Here is a 26,779-nt window from a genome sequence, read left to right on the forward strand (position 1 = left end):
ATGCCTTCACTCCACTGGGACAGAATTTTGGTTGGAGTTACCTGTTGTGTGGTGACTGTGACCCTTTGTGGGCTGTGTATTTGGCAGCTCCTCAGGTTCAAAGCAGGTAAGAAATTATTCTACCCCATTTGAACTCTTTGGGTTCCTTTTCCTTTCCTTAAATATTTAAGCATGACTGCTGACAAACATTACATCCACGTTGCATGCTTCTTGGGTGGAAATATTTTTCTCCTTACAATAATGTTTAAAGAAGCACTCCAAACTTTGTATGCTGCTGTAAAACAGAATAGGGTGACAAACAATCTCTGGAGTGCTTTCATTGTAACGTGTACACTGCTCATGACCCCTTTGATATAACGTTGAGAAATGTCTTGACATTTTCTCACTCTTCTGGTAGAAACCTGATTTATTTTTTCAAATACAAAAATAAACCTCTAGCTAGTATAGTAAATTGTATTTTAAAAAGGAAATATTTACTTTGCAGATGCTTGTATGTTTGCATGCATATAGCTCCTGTTCATGTTTTCATTGCAACTTGCATTGCTGAAAAATTTTTTGAAAGCATATCAGAGATTTGCATTTTCTATATCTGAAAATCAGGTCAGTGTACTCTTGTAAAACAATTCTGTGTGCAAACTTGGAGCAGAAAGCTGGTCAGTGTTTCCTCTCAGCAAAATACTCACTATATTGATGTGATACAAAACTACTCACGGACCTATATTCAAAATACATTGAAAGAATCAAATAGTCCTGGCTGCTTGTCCAGTAGACAGTCAGACATGATTTAAGACCAAGAAGCCTGAAGAAAAGTTTATATGAGGATTCATTAGGTTACATTTACTTCAAGAGATTTATCAGATGTTTGTAGGGGTTGAACATAGCTGAGCCCCAGAAAGGACACAGAAGTAAACAGTGATTATTCAACATACGTCAATAATAATCTACCTTTGCTAATATGCTCAGAGCTTTGTTTGACTTGACGGAGCCAAAGCCAGATGAGATGGGAGTTAAGTCTCAGTGCAGCATGGGGATACCTCTGCTTGTGCCTAACACAGCTGCAGGCAAAGAGCTGCTAAGAAAGGCATTTAAACTGCAGCTACTTCAGGGATGGAAAATAACTCCATGCCCATCTGGTGCACTGCTTGCTGTGTATAGTGGTAGAGCTTTTTCTTTGCTCAGATTTCAACCACAAGCACCAGCATCAACAGTTCCCATGACGCTTGATTAAAACACGCTCAACAGTTCATGGTGACCTGCTATTATGCAAAAACCGTACAGTTTTAGTTTAGAAATATATATGGCCAAAAATCAGCAGGCTTCTTGACATGATTACTGTCTGCAAAACTTAAAGACAAAGAAGACGTTTTCTGAACCTTAAAACAAAACCAAAAGGACCCCATGTTTTAAGCCAGTGCCACAATTACTGGAGCCTGGTGAGTTACTGCATGTTGTAGTAGGTGTGACTGCATTAGTCAGCTCAGGAATTTGCATTTGTGAAAGATACAGATTTCCTTCTGAAAAAAAAAAAAAAAAAAGCTTCATGAGACCTTGAACAGTAGGCTAAGAAAAGTTACCAGGAAGCACTAAATAGAGGCACAGTTTCGCCTGACATTAACAGGTCCCGTGAGTTGCTACAGAGGAAATCTTTCGGGGAATGCAAAGGTAAGTGAGGCTGATGCCCTTTGCTATCATCTGCCCTTTGCTGTCACTTCCCCTTTGCTGCACGGGCTTCACTGCAGCTCTGTCTACACCTCCAGGGGTAAACGCTGAAATTTTTACCCCACAGCTGCCTGTTTTTCTGCTTTGTTGCTTTCAAAGGAGTGTCAGCTCAGTTTTGCTTTTCACCTTTCCCTTTCCTTGCATTCTTTTGCAGCCCGTGACCAACATTGCCACAGCTGGCTGCAGCAGCAGCAGCTCCAGCACTGCTCCCACCGGAGGCTGTCCCAGCCACTGCTCTCCGCTGGCAGCCCAGGGTCCAGGCGTTTGCAGGGCAGCCCTGCTCCCCCTTTGTTTTGGGATCCTTTGTGCCAGATGACCCAGCAGTCTGCCTGGCCTGGCTGCTTCGGGTTTCTGCTCACCAAGCAAGGCAGAGCCTTGGAGCTGTGCCGCAGGTTCCCCAGTGTCCTGTGGGTTCCCAGGCTCCCAGTCCAAAGCAGGGTCTCTGCCACATGGCCCCAGGTGCCACACTGTGTGCCTGGCTGGTGGGACAGTGCTGCTGGGCACTGCAGCAACAACTGCGTGATCAGACACCCAGCTCCCACAGATACAGATGCTCTCCACAGCTGCTTAGCTGAGCCACACAAATCTCAACTGCTGGAGGAGATTTCCTTTCCTTCCTGTAAGATTTCCAATGGAGAGATGATGTGTTTTGAAAAGCTGATGGCTAGTACAGACATTACCTAGTGACACATAGAGGTTATTCCACTATCATCAGAGACCATGTGGCTGCAGTGGAGCAGAGACAGCCTGAAACACAACTGCTAAATAGCAATAACATGAGCAAGAGCTGAGCAAAGAGTGCCAAGAACAGAATTACCTCTGCCACGTGGCACAGCCCTTTCAGTTTGCAATAATCCTCCAGTTATATGAATCCCATTAAAGAGTAAGAAGTTAAGCAATCTCTTTAGTTCAAGGAGAACATTTGAAATACACAGTGACACGTGTTCCTGGCAGCGCCATTTACTTTTGAATGTTCTGGCTTTACTCAGTTTGCCAGTGTCTCAAAACACAGGCATTAAAATATCAGATCAAATGTCAGTCCTCAAATCCAGTTTTCTGCATTATTTGAAGCCATACACTACACTCAGTGCATAGGTGTGCAATTTCCACTGTGAACCTTATTGGAAAGGATTCCAACTTCATCCTTCACTTAGGGACCTGGTGAGACTGATTGTGAGGAAATCTTGGTCTGTGGAGATCCCCCAGATCTTGGATCCATCTTTTTAAGACTGAGGTCCACCAAACCCTTCCCTGTTGCAATCCCTGCTGCAGAATACCCCTTAGCCATTCAAGATTTGTCAGTCTCTTTTTAAAAAAACCTTAACATTTTCAGAGCTCGCTGTTCACAGGAAATAACACAATATATTCAGAAATTTCTGAGATCTGCAATTTCCCTACTGTTGCTTAGACAGTGCTTTTTTGTTTCCTGAAGCTGTGGCAGCCAGTTCAATGACTACTTTGAAGAAAACCCACTATTTCTGCCAAAAGACAGAATAAAAATTGTCACCTGTCCTGGAATGGGTATAGAGGCTATGGCAGAGATGGGGCATGGGGTTTTTTCTGTTTTATCCGATAATGCCTGTCTTAAAAAATAGCATCTTTATCTGATTCTTGGATGTGTGACTATCCATGTCCTTGTTATTGTTCTAGGCCCTTCAGCACTGGGAATCTGCAGCATTGTTTTGCCTTCTTGGTCCCGTGAATTCCTGCTGAAGTATTTTGGGTTTTTTACGGGCTCAAAAGTTTGATCTGGAGGCCTACACTCCTGCTCATTCAGCATCTACACAAAACTGTTCCCACCTACATTAGTTTGGGAACACAAATTCATGTTTGGAAGCTTTGACCCCACGTTCATGCCATTGGTTTAGGGGCAAGTGACTGAGTATATGCGTGAGATTATGGGTCATATATATATTTTTAGCTGAGGCTTCAAATAGATCATGTTTCCTTCTTTCCTCCATAAAATTAGATACATTGTTTTACATACCCATTAATGAAGATACATATACACATAGCTTGATTCTTAATTTACACAGGCACTACAGAACCCATGGAAACCCTGTGCTTCTGTCTCAACAGTGGCAGCTGTTAGGACAGAGCCTGAGTGTGCCCAGAGGAGTAGGTGGGATCTCTTTGTCATACAGGTCACTACAAGCCAGGCAGCATGGGCAGCTGGAATAATTTCTGGGAACCCCTCCACTTTGGGAGATCCCTGACCCTTCCTGCTGATGGGACCTGCTCAGCGGGGTCAGATCTGCAAGCAGTGCCATGCCTCTTCTTGCTTGGTGGTGCCGTTTTTTTCACCCACCTCAAAGGAGTAATATATCTGGGGAAGACATTAGAGGTCTCAAAAATCTGTGGCCCGTTTCTAGCTAATTTGGCTGTTGTTTGAATTCCCCTGTTTGAAGATCACAGTGATTTGAAAATCTGATTCAGACCTCAGTGACCACTGTTGCCATGTCTGGATTTGCCCTGTGTTTGAGGACACCATCCACCTCAGCACGCTGCAGGACAATGCCTGCCTTCAGCTCCTGCTGCCACTGGCGCTGGTCTTGGATGAGTCAAATTTCCTACACCTGGAATAGCACTGTCCTGGTTGACTCCCATTTCAGTCCCCTCTGCCACAACATGGCATCTCTGCACTGCCCTGTGCTGGGAGGCTGCCAGCTCACTGAGCTGCAGGATCTCCAGAGCTGGTAAAATCCCCAGCTCATACTTTCCCAGGCCAACAACCCACAATGTGGCCAGTGTGACACACAAATACACCGTCATGTGTCAGCTGTGCTTTTGTCAAACAATGTGACATATTTGCTCAGGTGGATGTCAAAACATCTGCAGCGTATCCAGGAAAATATGCTTGGTGAAGATGGATAGGTAGATGGAAAGTCCAGGTCTTCCATGTCATTTCCCTTGTGACAGGATGGGCAGCACATCCAACAGACAATGACGGATTGAATGAGTTCACAACTGATTGGAGTATTTGGCAAAATGTTTCAGAGAAGTTGGCTTAAATAAAATAATCATGGCTTGAATTTCAGCACTGGAAACAAAGCATTAAGATGATTCCATAACTCCCTTTGTTCATTGCTCCAGTGTTCTCTATTTGATTTGCTGTGAATTGCCTTAAAGAATAGATTTTAATAGCAATAGTTGTTAAAATACATGAGGTAAGAATGTTTGGACAGATACAATTAACTTGAAATCATAACAAACATTATTGAAGTTACAAACCCTGAATTTTACTCTGTGTTCCTGAGGAATGTTTATGCTGTCCATCTGTCTGTTGTTCCACTTTCTTGGCACCTTCTTTAACTTGCTGATCAGTTTCAACTAAATTTACTAGGTGGTTACAGATCTTAAAGGTCTCAAAATCTTTTTAGTTTTGTACATATCAGTAGTTGGGTACAGAAGACCAACCCTATAAATATCTCAAAGAGGAAAAGGAAAGGAGACTTATGCCATCAGTAAGGAGGTGGAGGCCACATGGCCAGTCAACCCAGTCTAGTCACTAAGATGCATAAACTACCCATGACATTTGTTTCCTCTTCACCAGCTAACAAAATGGAGATGTATATTTTATGTACTGAGAATATAAAGATGGATCTAAGAGGTGAGAGGGGCTGCGACATGATGGAGCATAAAGAGCATGAGATCATACTGCTAAAGGTGTTGAGGAGGCTGGAAAAAAAGGCAGTCAGGTTTTGGGGGTATGGAGGAGGTGATCTGGTTCATTGCCAGGAAAAGAGAGCGTGGCATACAGAGTAGACAACTTTTGTAACCCAGTTACTTTTGTTCCAATAATGATGAAAAATTTCCACTTGGCTCATAATTCATTGCTTTTCTACATTATGTCATGGTTATTTTCTTTCACAAATCATGACAAAAGGCCTGGTTTTATTCTTACTTGTGGTTTGTTCTGGTTTTTTTTGTTTTTTTTTTTTTTTTTTTTTTTTGTTTTGTTTTGTTTTGTTTTTGTTTTTGTTTTGTTTTGTTTAATTTTGTTTTGTTTTAATCTGTGTGATCCTAATGAAGTCAAAATATTTGGAATAATTTGAGACTTGCATCAGTGGGAAAATTTTATTTCAGATGGACTCTCTTTTTAAAGTCTGAAATCAAGTAGTATAAGCATATAAACCAGCCTAAAGCACTTTCAGATCAAGGCTTGAATAACTAGACAGAGAAAAAAATAAAGTTTGAATAGGTACTCCTGTATGAGTACCTATTCGTGTATGAATGCATATGTGTTCATAGCAACTTATTCTTGGCTTTCATCCATCAGAGGGAAGGCAGGATAATCACAAAGGCATTCAAATCCATGGGTCTAGAGAGGATTCATTCAAGACAGCTGAAAGACCTGGCTGATGCCCCTGTGGGACTCCTGACACCTATGGTGATGAAGAGAGGCCACAGAGAACTGGAAAAAGATCCATATTATGCTTACCTTTAAGAAAGGTAAGAAGGAGATCTGGGAGAACCATAAGCCAGTCAGGCTTACCTCAGGTGCTAAAAGAGTTTTGGAACATGTCCTCTTGGAGTCTATTTCCATGCATATGAGACACCAGAAGATCATCAGGAACAGCATGGATTTACATGCAGGATCAATCTGACTGAGTAACTGTCTATGTAGACAACAGAAAAGTAACAAGATATAATACACTTTGATTTTAGAGATGCCTTTGACACCATGTCCCTCAGCATTCTTGTTTGGTAGGTGAAGACACACAGGTTGGGTGAATGGACAACTCACTGGGTTGAAAATTACCTCAACAGCTAAACTCAAGGGATAGCAATCAGTGACTTGATCAGGATATTGTAAAAGTAGAACAACTCATTGGTCAATAATAGGGCAGAATCATTCAGTGTCTTCATCAAAGACCTGCACCATGACACAGCACATCCACTCAGCAAGTATGGCCACAACACTGAACCTGGAGCGGGGCAGAGGCATTGCTGACACAGTTAATGGCAGAGCTTAGGTGCAGAAGAACTTGAGAAACCTGAAGATCATTCCAACAGAAACCTCACAGTGTCCAACAGGAATAATTGCTGATCTCCATGCCAGGGACATTGGTACAGACCAGGAATTTGCTGGAACTGGCTGAGGAGCAGGCCTGCTGGAAACTACCTGGGAGTGACGGTGGATGCCAAGTTCAATATGAGCCAACAGCATGTGGTTCTCTGCAAACAAGGTGGAAGAGCAGCTGTGTTATGTGGAGGGAGACAGGTTGATGGGCACTTTTACCCTGCCCTTCCTGGCACTGGTGAGGCACCACTGGGAAATACAAGCTAAGGTTTGCCACCTGCAAGCCAGGTAAACCAGACTTAGGGAAGCTGGAGAGGGTTCAGCAGGATGCAGTGAGGTCAGTGAGGGGCTTTGTCGCTGTTCTCTGCAGGGATGGCGCGAAGAACGACACAGAAGTCCAGGATAAAATGGGATTATTTAATTAATTACAGATTCGTTTATATAGCTTTGTTTGCAAGAGTGGTATAACATCATTAGGTGCTTGACCATACACCTCCCAGACTGATTGGCTGAATGGTACAGCACCCATTTCAAAATATTTTCTTCAGTGTGAAAAACAAGACTGTGCATAACAAGTTTGCATCTGTGAGATAAAGTCTTGGTTTACAAAACCCTCTACCTTGTTTTCATCTAGCTTGTGTGAGAGACTTTCACAAGCAGCTGTAAAAAGCTGGGAAAATAAATCTGCCAGCTTTTTTAGCATCTACAGGGCTTTGGACAGGTGGCCTGCAGGAAGCATGGAAGGGAGCTGAACTTGTTCACTGTGCTGAAGAGGAGACTGAGGGCAGGGCTAACAGCATTCTCCAGCTGAGAAGGAGTTGCAAAGACCATCAAACCCAAACCTTCTCTGCACCACCAGAAGGTAAAGTGAGACATAGAAGTCATAAGATGCAGTTTGAGATGCTGAGATTGAGCATTAGGAGAAATGCTTGGATTTAAAAAGGTAGTGTGTCACTGCAGCATGTCTCCTAGTGAGGATGTGGAGCCTCTGTTTGGCCTAGATGCCCTCCAGAGGTTCCTTCCACCAGATTTTTGAGACACCTTGTCCTGCTAACCACCTTCTGGCAAACAAGACTCAGGGATGGTGCTGTAAGGCAGCCTCATCTTCACAGCATCATGCATCCTTATTTGCTCATAATAATTTGTGTAGAAGGAAAGTGTCATTGTATGATGGGAAACTGAGGCCCTGTAGAAAACAAGATCCACAAAGTTAAGTAACCTGACAAGGAAGTCCATGCCAGAACACAGAGAACCCTCCAGCTTTCCTAAGCCCCCTCAGGACCCTGACCATAAATATGCTTGGAGTCAGTCCTGCTAATGGGACATAGTCAGCTGAAATGTGATCTGAATTAGAAAAAGTTAGCAAAAACAGGATGTTGCAAGTCCTAAGATGAAGCAAAAATTTTCTGCCTGTGTGCAGCAATATTTTTCCCAAGTGTTTTCAGTTTTGTGAGGTAAATTTTTGTTAAGTTATAAGATATATATAATTTGGGTTAAGTGTGGTACATGAGAATGTAATAGGCTCCTCTCTTGGGTCAGGTCAGGGTTCACCAGGCTCATCATGCTGCTTTTAGATGTAGCCAGTATCAGCTGTGGGGTCTGGGGTGGCCAGCCTGTCCCAGTCCAGCAGACAGCAGGGCAGAAACTTCCTGCACCAGAAGCCATATCCAACCCATCACTGTTTAGAGTCACCAAAGGACTGTTCCCCATTAATTGTTCAAAAGTGTGTAATTTTGCCTCCCTGCTGTATTCTGTGACATTAGGTTATCAAATCTGATTTCTGCCCGGGTATTAAGACACCAAAGGTGAGGCTTTACAATTTGTCACAAATTTTCTAGGACTAAAGCAGTGAAAATAGAAGAGATGGCAAAAAATATGGGCTTTTAAGACTTCATTGATTTCAAAAATACCACTTGAGGCAGCTTAGCAGCTTGGGTTTAGACAAGATCTACCTAACTGCTTTTATTTCATTTAGGGCAAAAGATTCAATGAGCTTCTATTGTCTCAGCACTATTTTAATTTTGAAAACTGATCCTTATCCTAAAAATATTTCATTTGGATATATCTATATATATTTTTTTCTGTGCAGTGAATTTTTGTGACTACAGGACTGAGACAATGAACATTTCTGAAAGCAATATAAAAACCTTTACTTTTGAACAGATTATAGTGGGTAAATATGGTCACTCCTAAGAAAAATGTGCACCTCATACTGTGAATGGTATGTGTTTCTTTCCTTTTGCTTCCACTTCCCAAAAGTAAATGTAAGGTTTGTGAACGATGTTGGATTATTAGACCAGATGAGAGGTCTGTGTTTGAAGCCAGAACTCCAAAGCACAAACTTTTCTACAAAGCTTTCTACCCCAAATGCAGAGAATTTCAGGTACACATGCTGAGATGGATCTGTGCATGTCTGGGGCTGGGAGGAGGATCTGTTGATATCCTACTATTTAGCATTAGGATTCAGGATGCTTTCCATCAACTGTGGTTCCACGACCTGTCTCAGCTTTCAGAGACTGTGTAGAGGAATAAATGCTGCATGGCTGCTCCACATGTCCTTTGCATTTCTTTAATGAATTATAAACAGTGTTTTTCAGGACATGGTAAAGAGTCTTTTGACAGCTCAGTGCTGATGCCAGTGCCCCCCAGTTAAGAGATGTGTTTCTGCAGCTCTAACATAACTAAAGCCTGTCTGACTTTGACATAAAGAATGTCAGCCACTCTGACAGGACTGTGTACATGAATGTAAAACACATGCTCTAAAAAGAACAATAAATAGTTAAAGAATTGATAGTCACTTGTAACAGTGAAAGACAAAATTTTACAAGCAAACAGAAAATTACACTGCATAGGGTGTCACGCTCACAGAACAGTTTTAATTCCCAGTGAGGTCATGTGTATGTGTGAGAGCTTCTGTACCAAATGTGTATCTTTCTGCTTTTACAAAATTACAGATAATGCTTCAGTACCAATCCAGATGTGCTCCAGAGAAAGGAAAATTCCTACTTTAAAGCCTCCCACCAAATTCTGAATTGTAATGAAAAGCTGGACTCCTTAGCATCACAGGTAATATTAAATTAGTATTTAAACATTGTCTGAGATTTTGCATCATCCTGGGGAAAGAAAGGGGAGTGGGAATGGAAAATTGAGGCAGGAAATATATGTTATGTTCATCAAAACTTTTCAGAAAGCAAAATAAATGACCAAAGCCTTTTCCAGTGGCATTCTTGGCATGTGTCTGCTTTGCACATGGCCTGAATTTCCAACGGTGATCATTTTATTTTGCTTGGGCTTGCCTGGACAGAGCATCCTTTTTCTTATTTCTTAACTGGCCTTCAATTTCCTCAGTCAGGTTCCCAGTTCACAGCAAATGCCTCTAAGTGGAGGTGAGGCCAACCCAGGGTGCCAAATTGATGAGAACGTGCAAGGGATTTGGAGAAGACTGTCATGAGGGTGATACTGACACCAACATGTTCAGAAGGATTAAGAGTGAAGCCTTTCCATTCCATCAACGTTTCTGACCATCAAGAATCCAGATTCAAATTCTCTTGTATGAATGACAATCATAAAATCCATAAAATTCATAAAATCCCTAACCCCCTAAGTCTAGCTCTAAGGTTTAGCTCTGCTGTATCTGCAAAACATGGAGAGCTGAACATGACTAAGCACATTACAGTGACTGCTTCCCTTCTGCTGCTTCTGTGTTTCATTTCCTTATCACTAGTCCCAATTGAAAAAAAAAAAAAAACGAAAAAAACACACCAGGTACTGTCCCTTTAAATAAGAGAAGTCCCTTTTCTTGCACATTTGTGCTTGACTACTGTACCTTCAACCCAATGCTTCACCCGCTTGGATCCTTTCCTGAGAAACCCTTGAGCTCAATATTACATTTTCCCAGTACACAACCTTCACTAAATGGCTCAAAGTAATATATAATATTAGCAGTATCTATTTCTAGTGCCAGTAAGGTGTGACCTGTGGGTTTCCTGCTGCCATCAGTAATGTGGGGTTTTGTTGGGAGCTGTGATGTCGGGCTGCCATCTAGTGAGCTGAGGGCTGCTTGGGGATCTGGGGAATGGGAGGAGGAGGTGCTCATGCTAGTGATCCAGAGACCAGATTTAAAAGGATTTGATTACTTTTAAATTGAAATATTTACTTTAAATCCAAGGTCATGCTAAAAGTCATAAGCAAGAACAGTAAACACAGGTGTTCATGATGTGCTGTTGGCCCATCATGCATAGGCAGATGTTTTCAAGTCAAATAATATCATCTCCAGTAATTATAAAAGCAAATTTCCTTCCTCCCTGTGCAACACATTCACTTTTCTTACCTACCATTCCAAGCTTTATCAGCGGTTCAAAGCTGCATGATAGAATTAATCTTGATTTTGGTAGCTTCCCAACCTAAATAATTTGAGAACAATTCAGTTATTGAAGCAATTCAGTAGAGATATTCATTGGCAATATTAAGAAATAGATGAATTCACTTGATGACTGGCAGATTTCCTGTCTCTTATTTTTACCTAGCTACACCTTCACATATCATATATCATATACCATATATCATATACCATATATGATATAATATATCATATATCATATAACTCAACTTCCTTTTATGTTTAGACTCTTAAGATGCAACAGACATTTACTCCATTGAGTGCTAACTAACTGAAACTGGACCCAACCAGTGCTTATAGCAATTCTTATTAGCATCTCCAGAAGAAGAATATTTTATTGTTTTGTTGGTGTTTTTTTTTAATATTTATTCCAAGCTGACACTCTGTATAATGTGCCGAAGGGAGGATAATGTACTCAGTGCAGGTTATAAGCACTGTTTTGGGAGGCATGATTGCTCCAGAGGACATTTCTCAAGTTCCTCTGATGGCCTTTCAAAAAATCCTGTTGTAGTTATTTAAGGAACAATGAAAAGTGCACAGAAGTTTATAGACTCAGAACTCAGTGACCTCAAGACAAAGGAGAGGTCCTGCTGTTACTTCATGGCAAGGTGTGGAGAACAATGGGGCCAGGCTGTTCTTCAAGGTATGCAGTTTCAGGATGAGTGCCCACAGAGTCAAGTGGCAACATGGGAAATTCCAGTGAGATAAGAGAAAATTTTTCTTCTTTACACTGTTCAAACAAGAGCAGTTTTCTGAGGGAGGTTGTGGATATTCAAAGTGAGTCCCTGAGCAGCCTGGTTTCAAGCCCTGCTGAGCTAGGGGACCTCCAGGGCTTCCTTCCAACCCAAGATACTCCATGAATTCGTGAAAACAATCTCTAGGGAGAATTTGCAAATAACATGTACTTGACATTAACATAAACATTTTAGATGGCCAAATACTTGTATATTTTTATTTTCTGTGAGAATGTTATGAGGTGGTGACTCTTCTTCCGTTTTTCATTTTGTTTCTGTTGAATGACATTTTCCTCACAGGTTGAAACTGCATGCTCCAACAAGGTTTCAGTTATTGCAAATAACACTCAAATCCTCACCTCTGTGCCAGACCAGCTGACCAGAGAGAACATCACTGCTGCTGCAAATATCACAGTGCAGATTATGAAAAAGCCAAATGTTCCAGAAGACTTTCAGGTGACTTCTATGAGGACTAAAATAAGACTTGTGGGGCTTAATATTTGGGATATCAATTCTGTCCCCCCTCTACCAGCAGAAAAGACACTGTCCTTTTTCTTAACTGTACATAACACTACAAACAATGCTCTAATTTTGCCATTTAACAGAGTTATTTAAGCATCCTTGAGCACGTACTTGTGGAATCACTGTTGGGTCTGTTCTCAGAGCAGAGTGTAAATTTATCAGCTGTTCAGATGTATATCTGAAATTTTAATATGAGCGCCATTTAATGTTTAAGTTGATAATTTAATCCTTCTTAAGTTAATAGAAGTGTGGAATTTACGAACCCATTGGCACAAAGCTTGTGGTCTCTTGAATGGCTTCCTTTACTTTTCTACTCTGTTGTGTACTTTCAAGCAATGCTTGTTAAGTGTTCTTACTTTGCCCATTCAGTGTGTAGCACATGGGGTGATTTATTTAACTGCATTTGAATATTGCCTTTTTTTTCCCACATGTCTCAGGCATCTGTGGCAGTAATGGCTACAGCGAGTCAACTCCTGGATGCCAACGAAACAGAATTCATCCACAGTAATCTTGTCAATGCTACAACCAGGTAACTTCAGCTTTTGCCATTTTCTTTAGATGTAGTCAACAGCATTTCCCCTTCTGTTTAGGTTGAAAGCAGTTCGTGAACAAGTCAAAATATTTTTAGCTTTCAACGCCAATGTTTAATTTCCAATTTCCACCAACATACACATTGCTGGATTCTTCTGCTTTAGAGAAAGGGTATGGATAGGAAATGAGGAGTGCTTCCCACTGGAGAACAAAATCAGAGAGGAAGCTCAGAAACTGAACCTGTAGTTGTATAATAACAAATAATGATAACTTTTATCCCACTCATTATTTTGATGCAGCCTCATGAAAACAATGGAGGAATTTTCTTTGACTGCCAACATCTCACAGCCAATGTTGCAATCCAGTCTGCTCCACTGAAATTAGGCTCCTCTATGATTCTGTTTTTGGCACAGAGAAGTAAGTCCTGTGGGTTGTTGGATTTACCTGGACACAGCAGTATGACCCATAAATCCTAACTCATACACTGCTATTGGTGGCAAATATAGCACTGGGAAAATGTCAGTCAACAAAACTAGAAATACAGGAAAATGTTCCTGGGCTGATTGGTGGCCTCAGTACTGAAGTTCAGATACTGTTCAACATTTTAAGTAACAGTAAGTTCTTTCTTCTTTTGAAAACTGCAGCTGGGAAAATTTTCAATGAATATTCACTAAAAATCTCCTTTGGGGAAAAAAACCCTTAGCTGGTTGGTTTTTATGCATGCTGACGCCTGGTACAAGAAATGCATGTGTCAAATGAGCTGGATAATCTTATTTATAGAAGAATGAAAAAGTACATGCAATGGCTAGAATGCTTTTGGTGTCTGGGACTTTTTCAGTTGTTTTGTTTTCTAAAATTGAGAGTGTGTTGAGTTTTTGTCCATACCTCTACAAACACTGAGATCAAGAACAAGTACATACTTACTTTGCCTGAAATCTGAATATATCAACCATTTCAACTAAAATTACTACTACTGTCAGGTGTCAGCCAGGACATCCACATCCTACCACCTGCAAATTGGATTATCCACTTGGGATTTTTCCAGATGTCCACTGCACTCTGCAGTGCTCAGAGGATAAATCGGTATTGACCAGAAGAGGAAAAAAGAAAAAGGTTATAGTTCCTCTGCTTCATTTGCTTCAGAAGCTGGTGGGTGTGGGAGGGCTGAGTTTCAAACATGTGTTTCTCTGACATCACAAGAGTTTCACACCAGGCACCAGAAACCAGCAGACTTGAGTAGTGTCAGTAACACTGAGACATCACAACAGTATAACAAAGGTGAAGTTAGTAGAGCACTCAGACACCATAATGGTGAACAAGCCCACAGGGAAATGAATAATTCAGTCCTCTCAGCAAGATTAGAAAAAGATGTGAAGAGATAAACCAAGTAACCTCACACATCCAGCACTGACAATAAAAAATCACTGAATAACTCATTAACTGTTCACTGCCACTTCTGTTCACTGTTTCAGACAACAATACTGTGGAAAAACAGTGTGATCATGTAATTAAAGTCTTTATCATAATGCCAGTATCACATAACAGTCCCCTCAAGACAGATAGATGTCAAATGCACAGCTTGTCTTAAAAAAAGTCCCAACAGATTTCTTCAATATTAAGTGCACATTTATGATATTTTCTTGATATACAGTTACATTAGTCTCACCTGATGATCAAATCAGAGAGTGATCAAATCAGTCTCTCTTGATCTTAAATCAAAAGCATAAAATCAATAACAAAGTCTATTATATAATCCAGGATTTTGCTTCCTCACTTAAGCTACAGTTGAGTGATTTAAATAATGTAGCGAACACTAATTTGCTAGAAGTGTGCAAAAGAAACGCAGTCAAAAAGTGGGATCTGAAGGCAAAAAACCAGGCAGTCTCCTCTGACTTCTCACTAGCAGTAAATGTCCCTGGTGTGACTATTTCTTATTCAGTATTATTAAAAGTCTGGCCATTTGGACTATGTGCATATATTGGCATTTAGGGTATTATTTTCCTCATTTACCAGTGTTTTCCCCCAGAAACGACATTAAGAGAATGGAAATAATTATTTTCACACCCCACCTCAGCAAAAATTGAAGATGTTTCTTGACATTCACAGGAAGAGCAGTCGTTCTCTACTACTTATATGGATTCTAAAAAAAAAAATCTGAACAAAAATCTGTAAATGCTGAATGTGTGTGACAGCATAGTGTAGGCTTCTTCAAAAGCACCAGCTTCTCTGATACCTTGTTTTCTCTTTGCCTTGCAAAGGTTCATCAGACAGTGGCAGAGCTGGATTTGTCCTGTACCAAAATGACAAACTCTTCCTGTCCACGGTTTACCAGAGTCTCCACAGTTTGTCTAAACGAGTCATCTCTGGCAATATTGATGGTGGAGTAGCGAGCAGTGCTGAAATAGCCTTCAGTCCCAAGGTGAGAAACACCATGGCCAGTTTGAACCACAGGCTGCCCTGGCCCTACTGCATTCTTCAGGACTTAGGGAAAGAGATTCCAGCAGAGAGGGGGTTGGATTTTTTTTGCTTTGATTTTTGGCGATATCCAATTGACAGAGTTTGTGGGATGTATACTGACATAAGTGAAGCGTGCTTAGATAATGTGGCATAGAAAATGTCTTTCAACTTCTGTATTAAACAGCTGATATTACTGACTCTGTACTGCTAAACTGGGACCTTTGTGAGCAAAACTGTGTTCCATAAAATGTTATAGGTATGCCAGAGTGGATTTGTCCTAGGGTCCATGAGTCCTATATCAAGAATGAAAAAAACAGGTCTCTGGAGGACAGTCTTTCTCTCCAGAAGACTACCAAAATCTTGGAAAACAAGAAAAAGTCAACATGACTGGCATAGTCCAATATACATATTAATGTGGGGAATGTTCATTTTTCATGCTATCTTTTAACTCCTACTTCCAGTTAAAACCATTGTGTGCTTTGACTTCCTCCACGAGGAACTGATTCCAGATGTTACTACTTTCTTGCAGGAAATGCTCTTATGTGAGTGTCCATTTGCCAAAACCCCAAAATTTTTAGATAATATATATTCATGTTTGGCATGGTTTCTCCAGAAAACAGTAGTTGGCTTCTTCTTACAACATGTAGCAAAGCTTTTAAGGTCAAATAAATACATATGACAGATCAGTAATCATCACCATGGAACCATACAGATAAGTGATGCAGGAAATGAGTAATTTCTAAGGAAATTACTGAAACAAACTTATAATTGATTTTTTTACTCCTACTTTTATTCATAATTTTAAACAGAACTACCTAATACCATGAATGGTTTTGTTCACTTCTTATTTGCACTCCAAGCTGCTTGTTGCTCATTGAAGAGTGGTTTTAATTGCAATACCCAGCAGAAGTTTGTTGTCTGAAAATGACTGCATTTGGTGTATGAATGCCTGAGCACCACTGTGTGGCAGAAGGGGTGGGATGGGTTTATCATTTATCATTGTTTGCTTCCTGTTCCAGTGTGGATTCAGCTCCGGTTGGCAGTAACATAGTGCTACCACAAACTGAAAGCTGTTGTTTGGCTTACATGGAATTCAACTGGCAGTTGTTTAATGCTGTGGGAGTCAGTGGGAGCCTGAATCCTAATTACCTGAACAAATCACAGGAATTGGTAACTTCATAGGCAATCTTAACTGAGAAAGGCATATAAAGTAAGTTTAAAATGCCAAATATGCTGTTATTGATATCATTCATAAGGTTTACTGGAAACCCATATATCCCTTAGTAGCCCCCAGCTTCCTTTTCAAAATCAAATCACAGTCAGTACCCACTGTTTGCTGGTGCCATCTCTGTGTTTCTATAGACCCTTTTCCCCTTGCAATCCCAGTCCCTAGTATGCCACATCCGAACTGCAGCTGTGTGATCACGCCTACGTCGTTTGGGATTACACTCCAAATGACTGGAGTACCACTGGCTGTGCAAAAGGGAGAGACCAGTTCTTGAGATGCAGGTGTAATAACACCACTAATTTTGCTTTTCTGATGATAGGGCATTGTCTTTTCTTGAATGGGAAGAGTCCAGGGTTGTTTAATTTTTTTGTTTGGTTGGTTGTTTTTAACTCTAAGACCAGCATGGCAATAGCAGGGCATAGGTGCACTCAGAACGCACAGGAGTTTAAGATGTCCCCATGTACTTGTTTCTGCCCCATGGCAGATAAGGCAAATCGGGCAAGATGTGCCCAAGCTGCTGAATAGCCAAATGTATTGGCAAGTCCTGCCTTCCTCTGACACAACCTGTGGCTGTGCCACCTGCTTGTGCAGCTCCATGGCAGAGAAGGGCTGGCCTAATTCATTCCCCTTGCTCAGCTGTTGTAGCCTCCAGCTCTGCACCTCCATTGCTGCAGCTGGTGGTTGAATGAGGGTTTGTCTAAAGGTTAAAGTGCCCCCAGATGAACAGTAGAGTAGCCTGGAATCTGGTCTAGCTGTGGCACTGCCTTGTGCTGGGTAAATAACTCAGAGGATTTAGCATTAACTACTCCCTTTGCTTATATGCTTATAAAAACACTTGCTCTGTAAATATTAAGCTTTCAACCGTAAAGTTTTATACATTGCCCTCTTGTACTAACAAGACTATTTGGGAATGATTGTCTGTTTCTGACGTTTGTTATTCTTTCAGTATTTATTTCAGCTTCTCTAAACAAAACACACCCTGGATAAAATCACATATCTGTGGTCACTAACTTCAGCATGCCAGCATTTCAGAGTTCATTTTTACCGTCTTCACAGAACAGCATTTCCATATTTTTACTGTTTATTTGTTTCTGTATTTCCCTTTATGTTATGCATGTCCTTTTTGTACAAAGTGACTTCTAACAGATTCCCATCTGTTTATGCAAATACAACAGCATTTTCTGTTTTGCTGAATACATTTACATTTACTTGCTGCTTTATTGTCACTATACAAACATAGACTGGTTTCAATTTATAATTCTTTGTAACATCTTACCTTAAGAATATCAAAAGAAGAAGTCAAAATTTAGAATGCTCACCAGTATGAAAAGTTAAAAGCTGCTTTGTCCAGTCTGTGTCACCTTGCATTTTAATATGCATAATTTTATCTGCTATTTTGATGAATACCTGATTGGCATTGTTAAATCTCTTTTTGGTGTTCTTCACAAATTTCTCTAGTTTTGGAGTTTTTTATTATTTTTATAATCATTCTGTGTGATCTAAAAATTCTGGCAGTGGCTAGCAATAATCAAACTTTACTAGAACATTCTTGTGTCTATGTGCAACTAGAAACACAAACTTCAGAAAGAAATTTATCTCTTCTCATCTAACTGATACAATTTTATTTTCTAGGCATTTCAGATCAAATATAAATATGCAAAGCCTTTGGATTATATTTCTTATACTGGAGTTGGATTGTCCATGGCTGGTCTGGTTATTACAATTTTGTTTCAAACACTCACTAGGTAAGAGGGAAGATGTTAAACTGCAAGTGTTTTACACTAAGTTACAATATTCTGCTCTGCATGTAGTTTGAGAAAACAATTAAAAGTAGCCAGTTTAGACCATATTGCAATATTATTGATTAGCAAATAGTATTTTTAAAAATAGCTAAATCACATAGCATGGCTTGGTACCCACTTACACCTCTGTTACTGCCCTGGCCAGGCACTGACAACGCAGACCCAGAGTGCTATTATCACTACACAGGTCTGTGATACACGTTGAGATTTTCAGTTCACTATCTCAACACTAGGTTTTAAAAATGTGTCACAGTGTCCCACCACCAGCGTGACCTCTCCCCATACCCCAGTACTACAATGTGTAAACAGTTATCTTTTTTCTAGCTGGTAGCTGCTTGTGCTACTGTTTTATTGTGAGTGACTTAATACAAACACAATTGCAGCAAATATCCTTGATGGATGTGCTTGTGATTAATGGTGTCCTGTGATTCCCCTCTGAACAATGAGCAAATTGCCAGCAGAGCTGTAGTTACAATAGATGAATGCATGTTTCTCATCCTGCTTGTGCTAATGTAGATTTGGAACAATTCCATCAAGTTTATTGTTTTAAAGATTGTAGGAGCTTCCAGACTCTGCCTTTTAAATGCATTTATTTATGATAATATTTTATATATATAAACACATACATATATATGCATAAAAATACACATTTATACATATGCATACATGTACTGTATATAATATATATCATGCCAAGGGAGGTGGTGGAGTCACCATCCCCGGTGGTGTTTAAGGAAAGACTGGACATGGCACTCTGTGCCATGGTCTAGTTGATACTGGTGGTGTTTGGTCATAGGTTAGACTCAATGATCTTGGAGGTCTTTTCCAACCTCATTGATCCTGTGATTCTGTGATTCTGAGACAAGACAAAGTTGGAAGTTGAGGTGTATGATTCTGTTGCACTTTGGAGAATAGTTAGAAATACTTGTTTTATGCTACTTCATTTCTTGACACCGAAAAAAAGGATTCCAAAAAGAGCAGAGGGGAAAAAAATAAAATGCATCCCAAACTGCTGTCAGTCAAGGCCTAGTCCTAAAAGGTGCTGGATATTCTGTGCTCTAGTCAAAGTCAGACAAAACTGATGGATTTGTTAAGCTGTCTGAGAGTAACGTTGGTGTAATTCTGCAAACAAGTTATTGTTTTGTTTTCTGTCTGTATTGAAGTTTCTACTCTAGCTTGCTTTTAGTATAAATGAAAATGAGAAAATATTTTCCAATTTTTCTTATTTTCTCTTCTTTTTTTTCTCCTAAACATATTCCTACCAATAGGAAAACACAAAAGTTATCTGTAATGTGAATGTTAGTGAGTCTCTGCTTTTCTATGCTCATTTTTAACATCATCTTCATCTCTGGAATCGAAAACCACACTGCCAGGAAGTGCAGCAATGATATCACCAGATGCTACCAGCAATACCTTCCTTATGATGCCACCAGTAACACCTTACTCACCTCTGACAAGGTGGATCCTCCGGCAGACTCCTGGTGCACAGCTGTGCCTGCCCTACTGCACTATTTCTTGCTGGCAACATTTCTGTGGTCAGCACTCAATTCTGCACAGTTGTACTTACTGCTGCTCAGAGCCATCAAGCTGCTGCCTGGACACTCCCTCGTAACCATGTCAATAATTGGATGGGGTGAGATTTAAAGTTGTCCATATGGCAACTTTTACAGTACAGAGTACATTCAGGGAGAGTTGTAAAGACAGGAGATCAGCAGAGAGCAATTACAATCAGTGTCTCTGGGTTAGTGCCACGTGATTTATTATCTCCTGTTGCTGCTCACACTACTGGTATAACCTGAGCTTGTTTTTATTGTCCTGATAAAACACTGAAACTGATAGCTTGATCACTGGCACAGCAACACAGGCCTGTTGGGTGCAGGAAAAATCTTCACAGTAATCAAGCATTCAACAATCTGCTTCTGGAAACTAAGTAAAAAATCTTTCAGTTATGGTGATGTCATATGTGGACTTAAATTCCTGATGTAGAGATTTCCAGCCAGAGCCTTGAATACATCCAAAAGCAATGAGTGACTGATATTATTTGTTATATGTTATTTATTAATAAACAAAGAACACATTCTAAAGTCAGTACAGCAGTTAGCAACAACACTGAAAACTGAAAGGGAAATGCAAGCTACCCGGAAAATGGAAAAATTCAGACAGATGCTCACTAGGTAAAGTGAAAATCTCAGCTCGTTTCAAGAAACTCTTCTAATGCAGTGTACAGGAACACCTGTCTTTTCCATGTTGTGTATTCAGCTTTTGTGTTGTACTGTTTCTGATGGCACCCACCAAGCAGTTTTCAATCCTCATTGTTCCATTATTATGTCTTGCATTTGTAGAGGCAATTCCTCTGAAACATTTAGAATTCGGACTGCACATGCAAGCCAGGAAAAGTTCAGCAAAAACTGCCTGGCTACGTGGCACTGTGCTCCCTCCATACGTATCTGCATGACAACACAGCATTATGTTCTTCAGTGTGTCCTGTGACAAGTCACACACATCCAAACCAGCATGATTCTGACTCACTGCTTTTGGATCTCTTTTGAGAGCACAGTAAATGCATGGCAAGCTGGAAGATCTGTATTAGGGATGAAGAAGGAACAGACTTTAAGGAGCATGTTTATTACCCAAACAAAAAATTGTGCATGGGGTTCCTCTCCATGAGATGTGCTGCCTAGGGTGACCTGGGAGGCAGAGATGTGGAAGACAAGAAGTGAAGCAAAGGCACTGAGGAGGCAAACCTGCACAGCCAAGCTTCTTGCAGGGTGAAAGTTACACTCTGCATCAATCTGGTATGAAATGCAATGGTGTCTGGTGCAGAATGTTCTTAAATTAGTTTCTCACTGCTGACCAGAGGTTAGGGTTGCACAGTTGTGATAAGGGAGCCCACTACAGTCCACTACAGCTTTCACCATTGGTGTTGGCTCAGGAAGCTCCGTTGAAGCTCTTTGATGGCAAAAAATCAGCAAGTCATGGACATGAGCTGCCCTCAAAAAATAGTGCTCACAACCCTCAGTCCTGCTTTTTGTCTAGGCTACAGAAAACCCATTTAACTTAGTACAGTGCAGGTGAAACATAGCTCTTAAAATCTATGAAATTTCAGAGGCAAGGAGCTATTTGTGTGGAAGGGAGGTATGCCTGTGCAACCGAACAATAAAATGCTAATGTCTCTCTTATTAATTAGGAATCCCTGCCGTAGTAGTTGCAGTAACACTTGGAGCAACTTACAGAGAAGGAAAAGCTCTAAACTACTGACTTCTTCTTCTAGGAAGAATTTTAATTTCACATATTATTACAACACTTGCTATCCCCATGCCTTTTGTGATGGCTTATTATTAATACAATTCTAGATTTATTGTTGGTACACTATTTTGTACATCTAAGTAGTCAAAAGAAGTAGAAGTCTTCACTTAACCTAGACATTCACTAGAAGGAAACACATTTTCTCCTCACTAAGGATTTAGGGTACTGGATCTACATCTGCCTTGAATCCTTCTGCAAGACTGTGCAGTCCCCCTGTGAGTTGAAGTGCAAACTGTGGACACCCTTAGCCTAACTGATATCCCACCCCTTCATTTAAGTGCATAACTACATTTCAGTACCTACATTTAATCCTCACATTTTTTTAAAAATCTGGCCATAATAACAATATACCTACTTGCCCAGTGTTTTTGGCATAGGTATTCAAGTGCACACATACCAAAGCAGGCTATCAGGCTTACAGTGTACCTTGGAGATAGTGGATGACAGAAAAGAAAGACAGACTTGTTTAGGAAATGTAAACACAAACCCCCTTCCAGATGGTGGTCATGTTGTGATACTCATTTAGGGCGTGTGACTTCTAATTTGAGATTATTTGAAAATGAAAAGAGGTGAAGGTTATTACAGGATAACCCTGTTTTTCTGAAGTTGTCCCTGTTTCTTCTTCAGCCTTTGTGCGTTAGGTCTGCCCTATTACTCTTTACTATAAAATATATCCTAAAGATAAAGGTGCATGTGGTGGCCAGATATCTATTTGGTTAGTTATACTGTACCTTATTATTTCTCCATGTAGTTTGTTTGATGTATCATTTTGCATTCCCAGAGAAGGAGAAGCATGATTGAAAGTCCTCATTTCTCAAGGAACGGCTGCCTTTCAGAGCTAAGTTAATAAGAGCTAGAAAGCACTGTAAGGTCTTTTAGGATGAAAAGTGGAATATTATTTTGTTTTGTTTTGGTATTCTGAATAATGTATCTGAAGTATCTTTGGAACCTACCTCTCTTTATATTCAAAGTTGCTGGCTTGCAGCACTGGAACAAAATCAGAATTTCAGAGTGCAAATGCCCACGTTGTGGTCATTCCTCTTGACAGTAGCACTCCTGCTTAACATCTTGATCTTCATCAAAATCAGTATCTCTGTGATACTGAAGAAGAAGACAAATTTGATAAGGTGAGATGGCACAGGACTCCTCATATCATTCAGCAAATTTATTCCTCAGTCTCTTGTCACCAGCTCAGACTTTCTTGTCACAAACTCAGATTTTTTACAAAATCTTTTATTTTAAAGAAATGTATAATTTAAGCAGGCAGAAAATGAATTCCATTTGTTACAATGGGGCAGACTTTGTTCAAGACAAGTGCATATCAATGAACACATTTCAGGCTTTTGTCCCCCTTTTTGGATTGCAGTGTCAGTCGACTTCAATGACAGTTATTCCCAATTTAAATCCATAAAAGTGAGAGAAGAGTGGGTCCAGCCAACTGAGAATTATGAATTTCTCAGCACAGACAAACACCATGACAGTTCTTGAGTAGCTTGAAGCAGATTTACTTGCTCAGTTTTACAGCAACACTCCATGTATTGTCACAGGCTGTATGTCAAAAACCCTCAGTGTACATTGTATTATTTTAAAAAGGATTGCTCTAATTTTTATTAATCCCACGGGACTGATCCATTCAATAAAACTTTGTACCATTTCTTCATTTCTTTATGTATGATTTTCATGGTTGGAGCAAACAAAATACCTCTGAGTTTGTTCAGGCTTAAGAGAAACTGGATATTCAGACATCATGGGCAGCTAATTCTTATATTGAAAATTAAGTGCATTTGCATGAATTTATAAGCATTTTAAAAAACTTATAATAGCTAACATGCTAATTTTCAATTGTTTCTGCCCGGTTACAAAGCCAACCCGCAACAGCTTGGTAAACATCACTTTTTAAATTAAAATCAGATACATCCAAGCTGCATACTCTAAACACAGACTAGTCTGATACATTTGGTTACATTTATTTTTCTGGATTTCTTCTCCAAATGATACATCAAACAAACGTAGGGAAGTGTATCTTCTCAACTCACCTTAATCATATCTTTTTGCAATATAGCCCAAATACATAGAAAGTTTAAAGCTCAAATAGATATTAAATGGTATAGAGAAAGAATTAATAACTTTTTGTGTCTGTGTGCTTCTAGGAATAAAAAGGATTCATTACTGAAAAATATGATTAGCACTGTCTCTATAGTGATAGTGCTTGGGATCACCTGGATGATCAGCTACCTCGTTTTAATAAGTCATGAAAAAACAAGTCCTGCTTTCAGCTATTTGTTCTGCATTTTGAATACTACCCAGGCAAAGTATTTAGCAACTCTGAGACCAATAACTGAGATTTGAAGAAAATAATAATGAGATTTATTTGTTCTACAGTTTGATACAGCATGGGAACTTGTCAGAAAGCAGAGCGATTCAGAATTTTTGTTCAGAAAGAGATGCTGGTCTGTCACACATAAAACTCTTCCCATTGTACAAATCAAGGTGGGATTTTATTTCAAGGTCAGCACTGAAAAGACTGTTCTGTCTGGGTGTCTTCTCTTACACCAAATCATATATAAAATTATTTTCAGAAAGAATAGAAGGAAAAAATTCTTCTGCATTAGTTGTTGAAATGAGCCCCAGGGAAGTAACAAGAGCTTCGTGGCTTGAGGTTTTTCACACTGATACTGAAAAAAAGCCTTCAGGAAAGTGTCTGCCTCTTCTTTCCCCCCACAGCCCTGCTGGATTCCTGGCCTTGTATTCCTATAAATACATCCCTTCATATAAGGCATATGCAGTACTAGGAGTAATGGATTCTTCATTATTATACCCCTGGCTATTTTCTATAAAACAGCTAACTGGAAATATGTGAAAATCCACCCATCCCCAAACATTAAGTTGTTTATTATCATTTTAATCTACTGAAAACTGTGTGCCTGTACACCAGTGATGATCAGATCTGCAAACTCTGTGGAAAAAGTCCTGAGGTGATCATACCACACTGATGGACAGATTATGCCAAGGATTTAAAACTGAAATAATGAAAAGGAAACAGACATCCATCTATTTAAAGGCATGAGCCTTTTTTTTTTTTTTTTTTTTTCACTCAGGATTCTCCTGCTTAATCCTTGAAATGAGAATTTAGAAAACCAGGTATAGAAATGTTTAAGTCTTTATTCACTCTGTGTGAGTCTGCCTGAAGTGCTGATATGGCACACCACATTTAATGCTTATGGCATCCTCAGCCAGGTCTTACCTTCATCCTATCAAGCTGACAGTAATAATATGATCCTGAGACAGACTCCTGAGACATGCTAACTAATCCATTACAATGTGCAAATGAGGTGCCTATAGCTGGGAATCACCTACATGGAATAGTTTTCCTATTGAAAGTGCTTCCTGTATTTTAAGGTATTAATGTAATTGTTAACAGTTACCAAAAATCATTTTATGGTTGTTTTTCGAACCAAGTCACATTGACTAATCTTTTCTGGTTTTAACAGCAAAATATTTACTCCACACTTTCACCTCCTCTACAGGGACTCCGGATTTGTATTCTGTGCACTTTCAGAACACCACTCTTCAAGAAAAAGTTCCCAAAGTGTTTCTTATTTTCCAGGTACCACTGTATATGCATTCAAAACCATAAAATGTTTCAAAATCACAGCCTGAAAAACATTCACAGGAAACTTTCAGATCAACCCAGTTCTTTCAGATAATATTTCCTTGTCTACCTTCCCTAACCAGAACTAGAAACCCGCAAATATGTGAAATGCAATGCTGCATTTTTCATGGTTTGTTTCATGCAGCTCTCACAGGTATCTTGAATGATGGGCACAGTTCCTCAGCTGCATGTAGCTGGAAATAGATCATAAGCTGAGACCACGGGGAGCCAAAAGCGGGACCACGTGCTGGCAGGACAGTGTGGCTGCAAACCAGCCAGGCAGCACCAGAGCCTCTTGGTGACTTGTACTCCAAGGTCTTTGAAAGGACCTGAGCTAATCAGTTTTATACTCCAGTACAGATGTATAGAAGCTGCTCTATTTATGCCCTTTGTATATTCCAGGCCTGCTGAATGTGGCCAATGCACTGTAGCTCTCCTCTCCCTTTCATAAGTAAAAATACAATTTAATTAGAAACCAAAGGGTAAATCAAGAAGCAGCATAGTTATACATACACTGTGCATTATACATGAGACTTTGAGTGTCTTCATAGAAGTGTTTAATCAGTCCTGAAAAGTCCTCCATGTCTTAGAAACCCATGCTCTCTCTTATTAGGCATAAAACAAGTGTTCTGTAGCGTTGATAAGCCTCCAAAAAGAGCAGCCACATCAGGTACAAGGCTGAAATTCATCATTACTGCTCCAGAAAAAGGAGAAAAGGTCATTAAAAGTTATCTAGGATAGGTAGTTCATACTTTTTATTTTTTTGGACAGGAAGTTCATCTATCTGTGGGCATCCATTTTTTGTTTCTAAGTCCAATGTACAATGCTTGCTTTTGGCATTTCCTTCCATTTCCTTGAGAGATTTTCCTTTAGAAATTTGTGTGGTTTAGGAAGGATGATACTTGGTTGTGTTGTAAAACATAGCTAGGCACTGTGAGGATGGCTCCTTAAATAAGTGATACTATTTTCTAATCACTGATATTTTTGCCCCACAAAGAGAAGTATTCTCTAAAGAACATCCCATTTAATTTTGAATAGCTCTTTTAAAAAACTAATAAAAATATTGTTTCCCTATTATCCCAGAAAACAAGCAAAAGTCCCAAGAAGAATTTGAAGTATTGAATTGGAAATGTTGACTTATTTTAATAATTAAGCATCCTGTCTCTAAGTATTTCAGATGTGAATAAAAGGCGGTTATAGCCAACATTGAACATGTCTTACTTAATACAAAACATTTTCAGAATAACCCCTCCACCCTCCAAATTATACATTTTATGGCTTTTTTTTTTCTTTTATCTAGGGAATCCTAATTCCAGAAATGGAACAAAGTAAAATGATGTTTTTCAGGTCATATGCTAAATTGTTACAGGAACAATAATTCAGCTCTTATCTACACGTGGAATATA

General features: G+C 39.8%; 1 protein-coding gene across 1 annotated transcript; it reads left to right on the top strand.

The window, feature by feature from the left end:
- ADGRG7 (adhesion G protein-coupled receptor G7) lies at nt 1-25,462 on the top strand. The gene is given in 21 exon segments (XM_069027783.1): nt 1-106; nt 1,874-2,338; nt 8,832-8,963; nt 9,697-9,764; nt 9,767-9,808; nt 12,176-12,331; nt 12,835-12,926; nt 13,228-13,277; nt 13,280-13,345; nt 13,435-13,542; nt 15,187-15,347; nt 16,779-16,927; nt 18,245-18,358; nt 19,684-20,048; nt 21,603-21,670; nt 22,172-22,185; nt 22,693-22,848; nt 23,872-24,028; nt 25,249-25,300; nt 25,303-25,416; nt 25,419-25,462. Coding segments are annotated over 21 exon segments (2,679 nt in total).
- Nucleotides 25,463-26,779: the final 1,317 nt, after the last annotated feature.

Source organism: Aphelocoma coerulescens, chromosome 1, assembly GCF_041296385.1.
Source record: "Aphelocoma coerulescens isolate FSJ_1873_10779 chromosome 1, UR_Acoe_1.0, whole genome shotgun sequence".
Classification (NCBI taxonomy): Eukaryota; Metazoa; Chordata; class Aves; order Passeriformes; family Corvidae; genus Aphelocoma; species Aphelocoma coerulescens.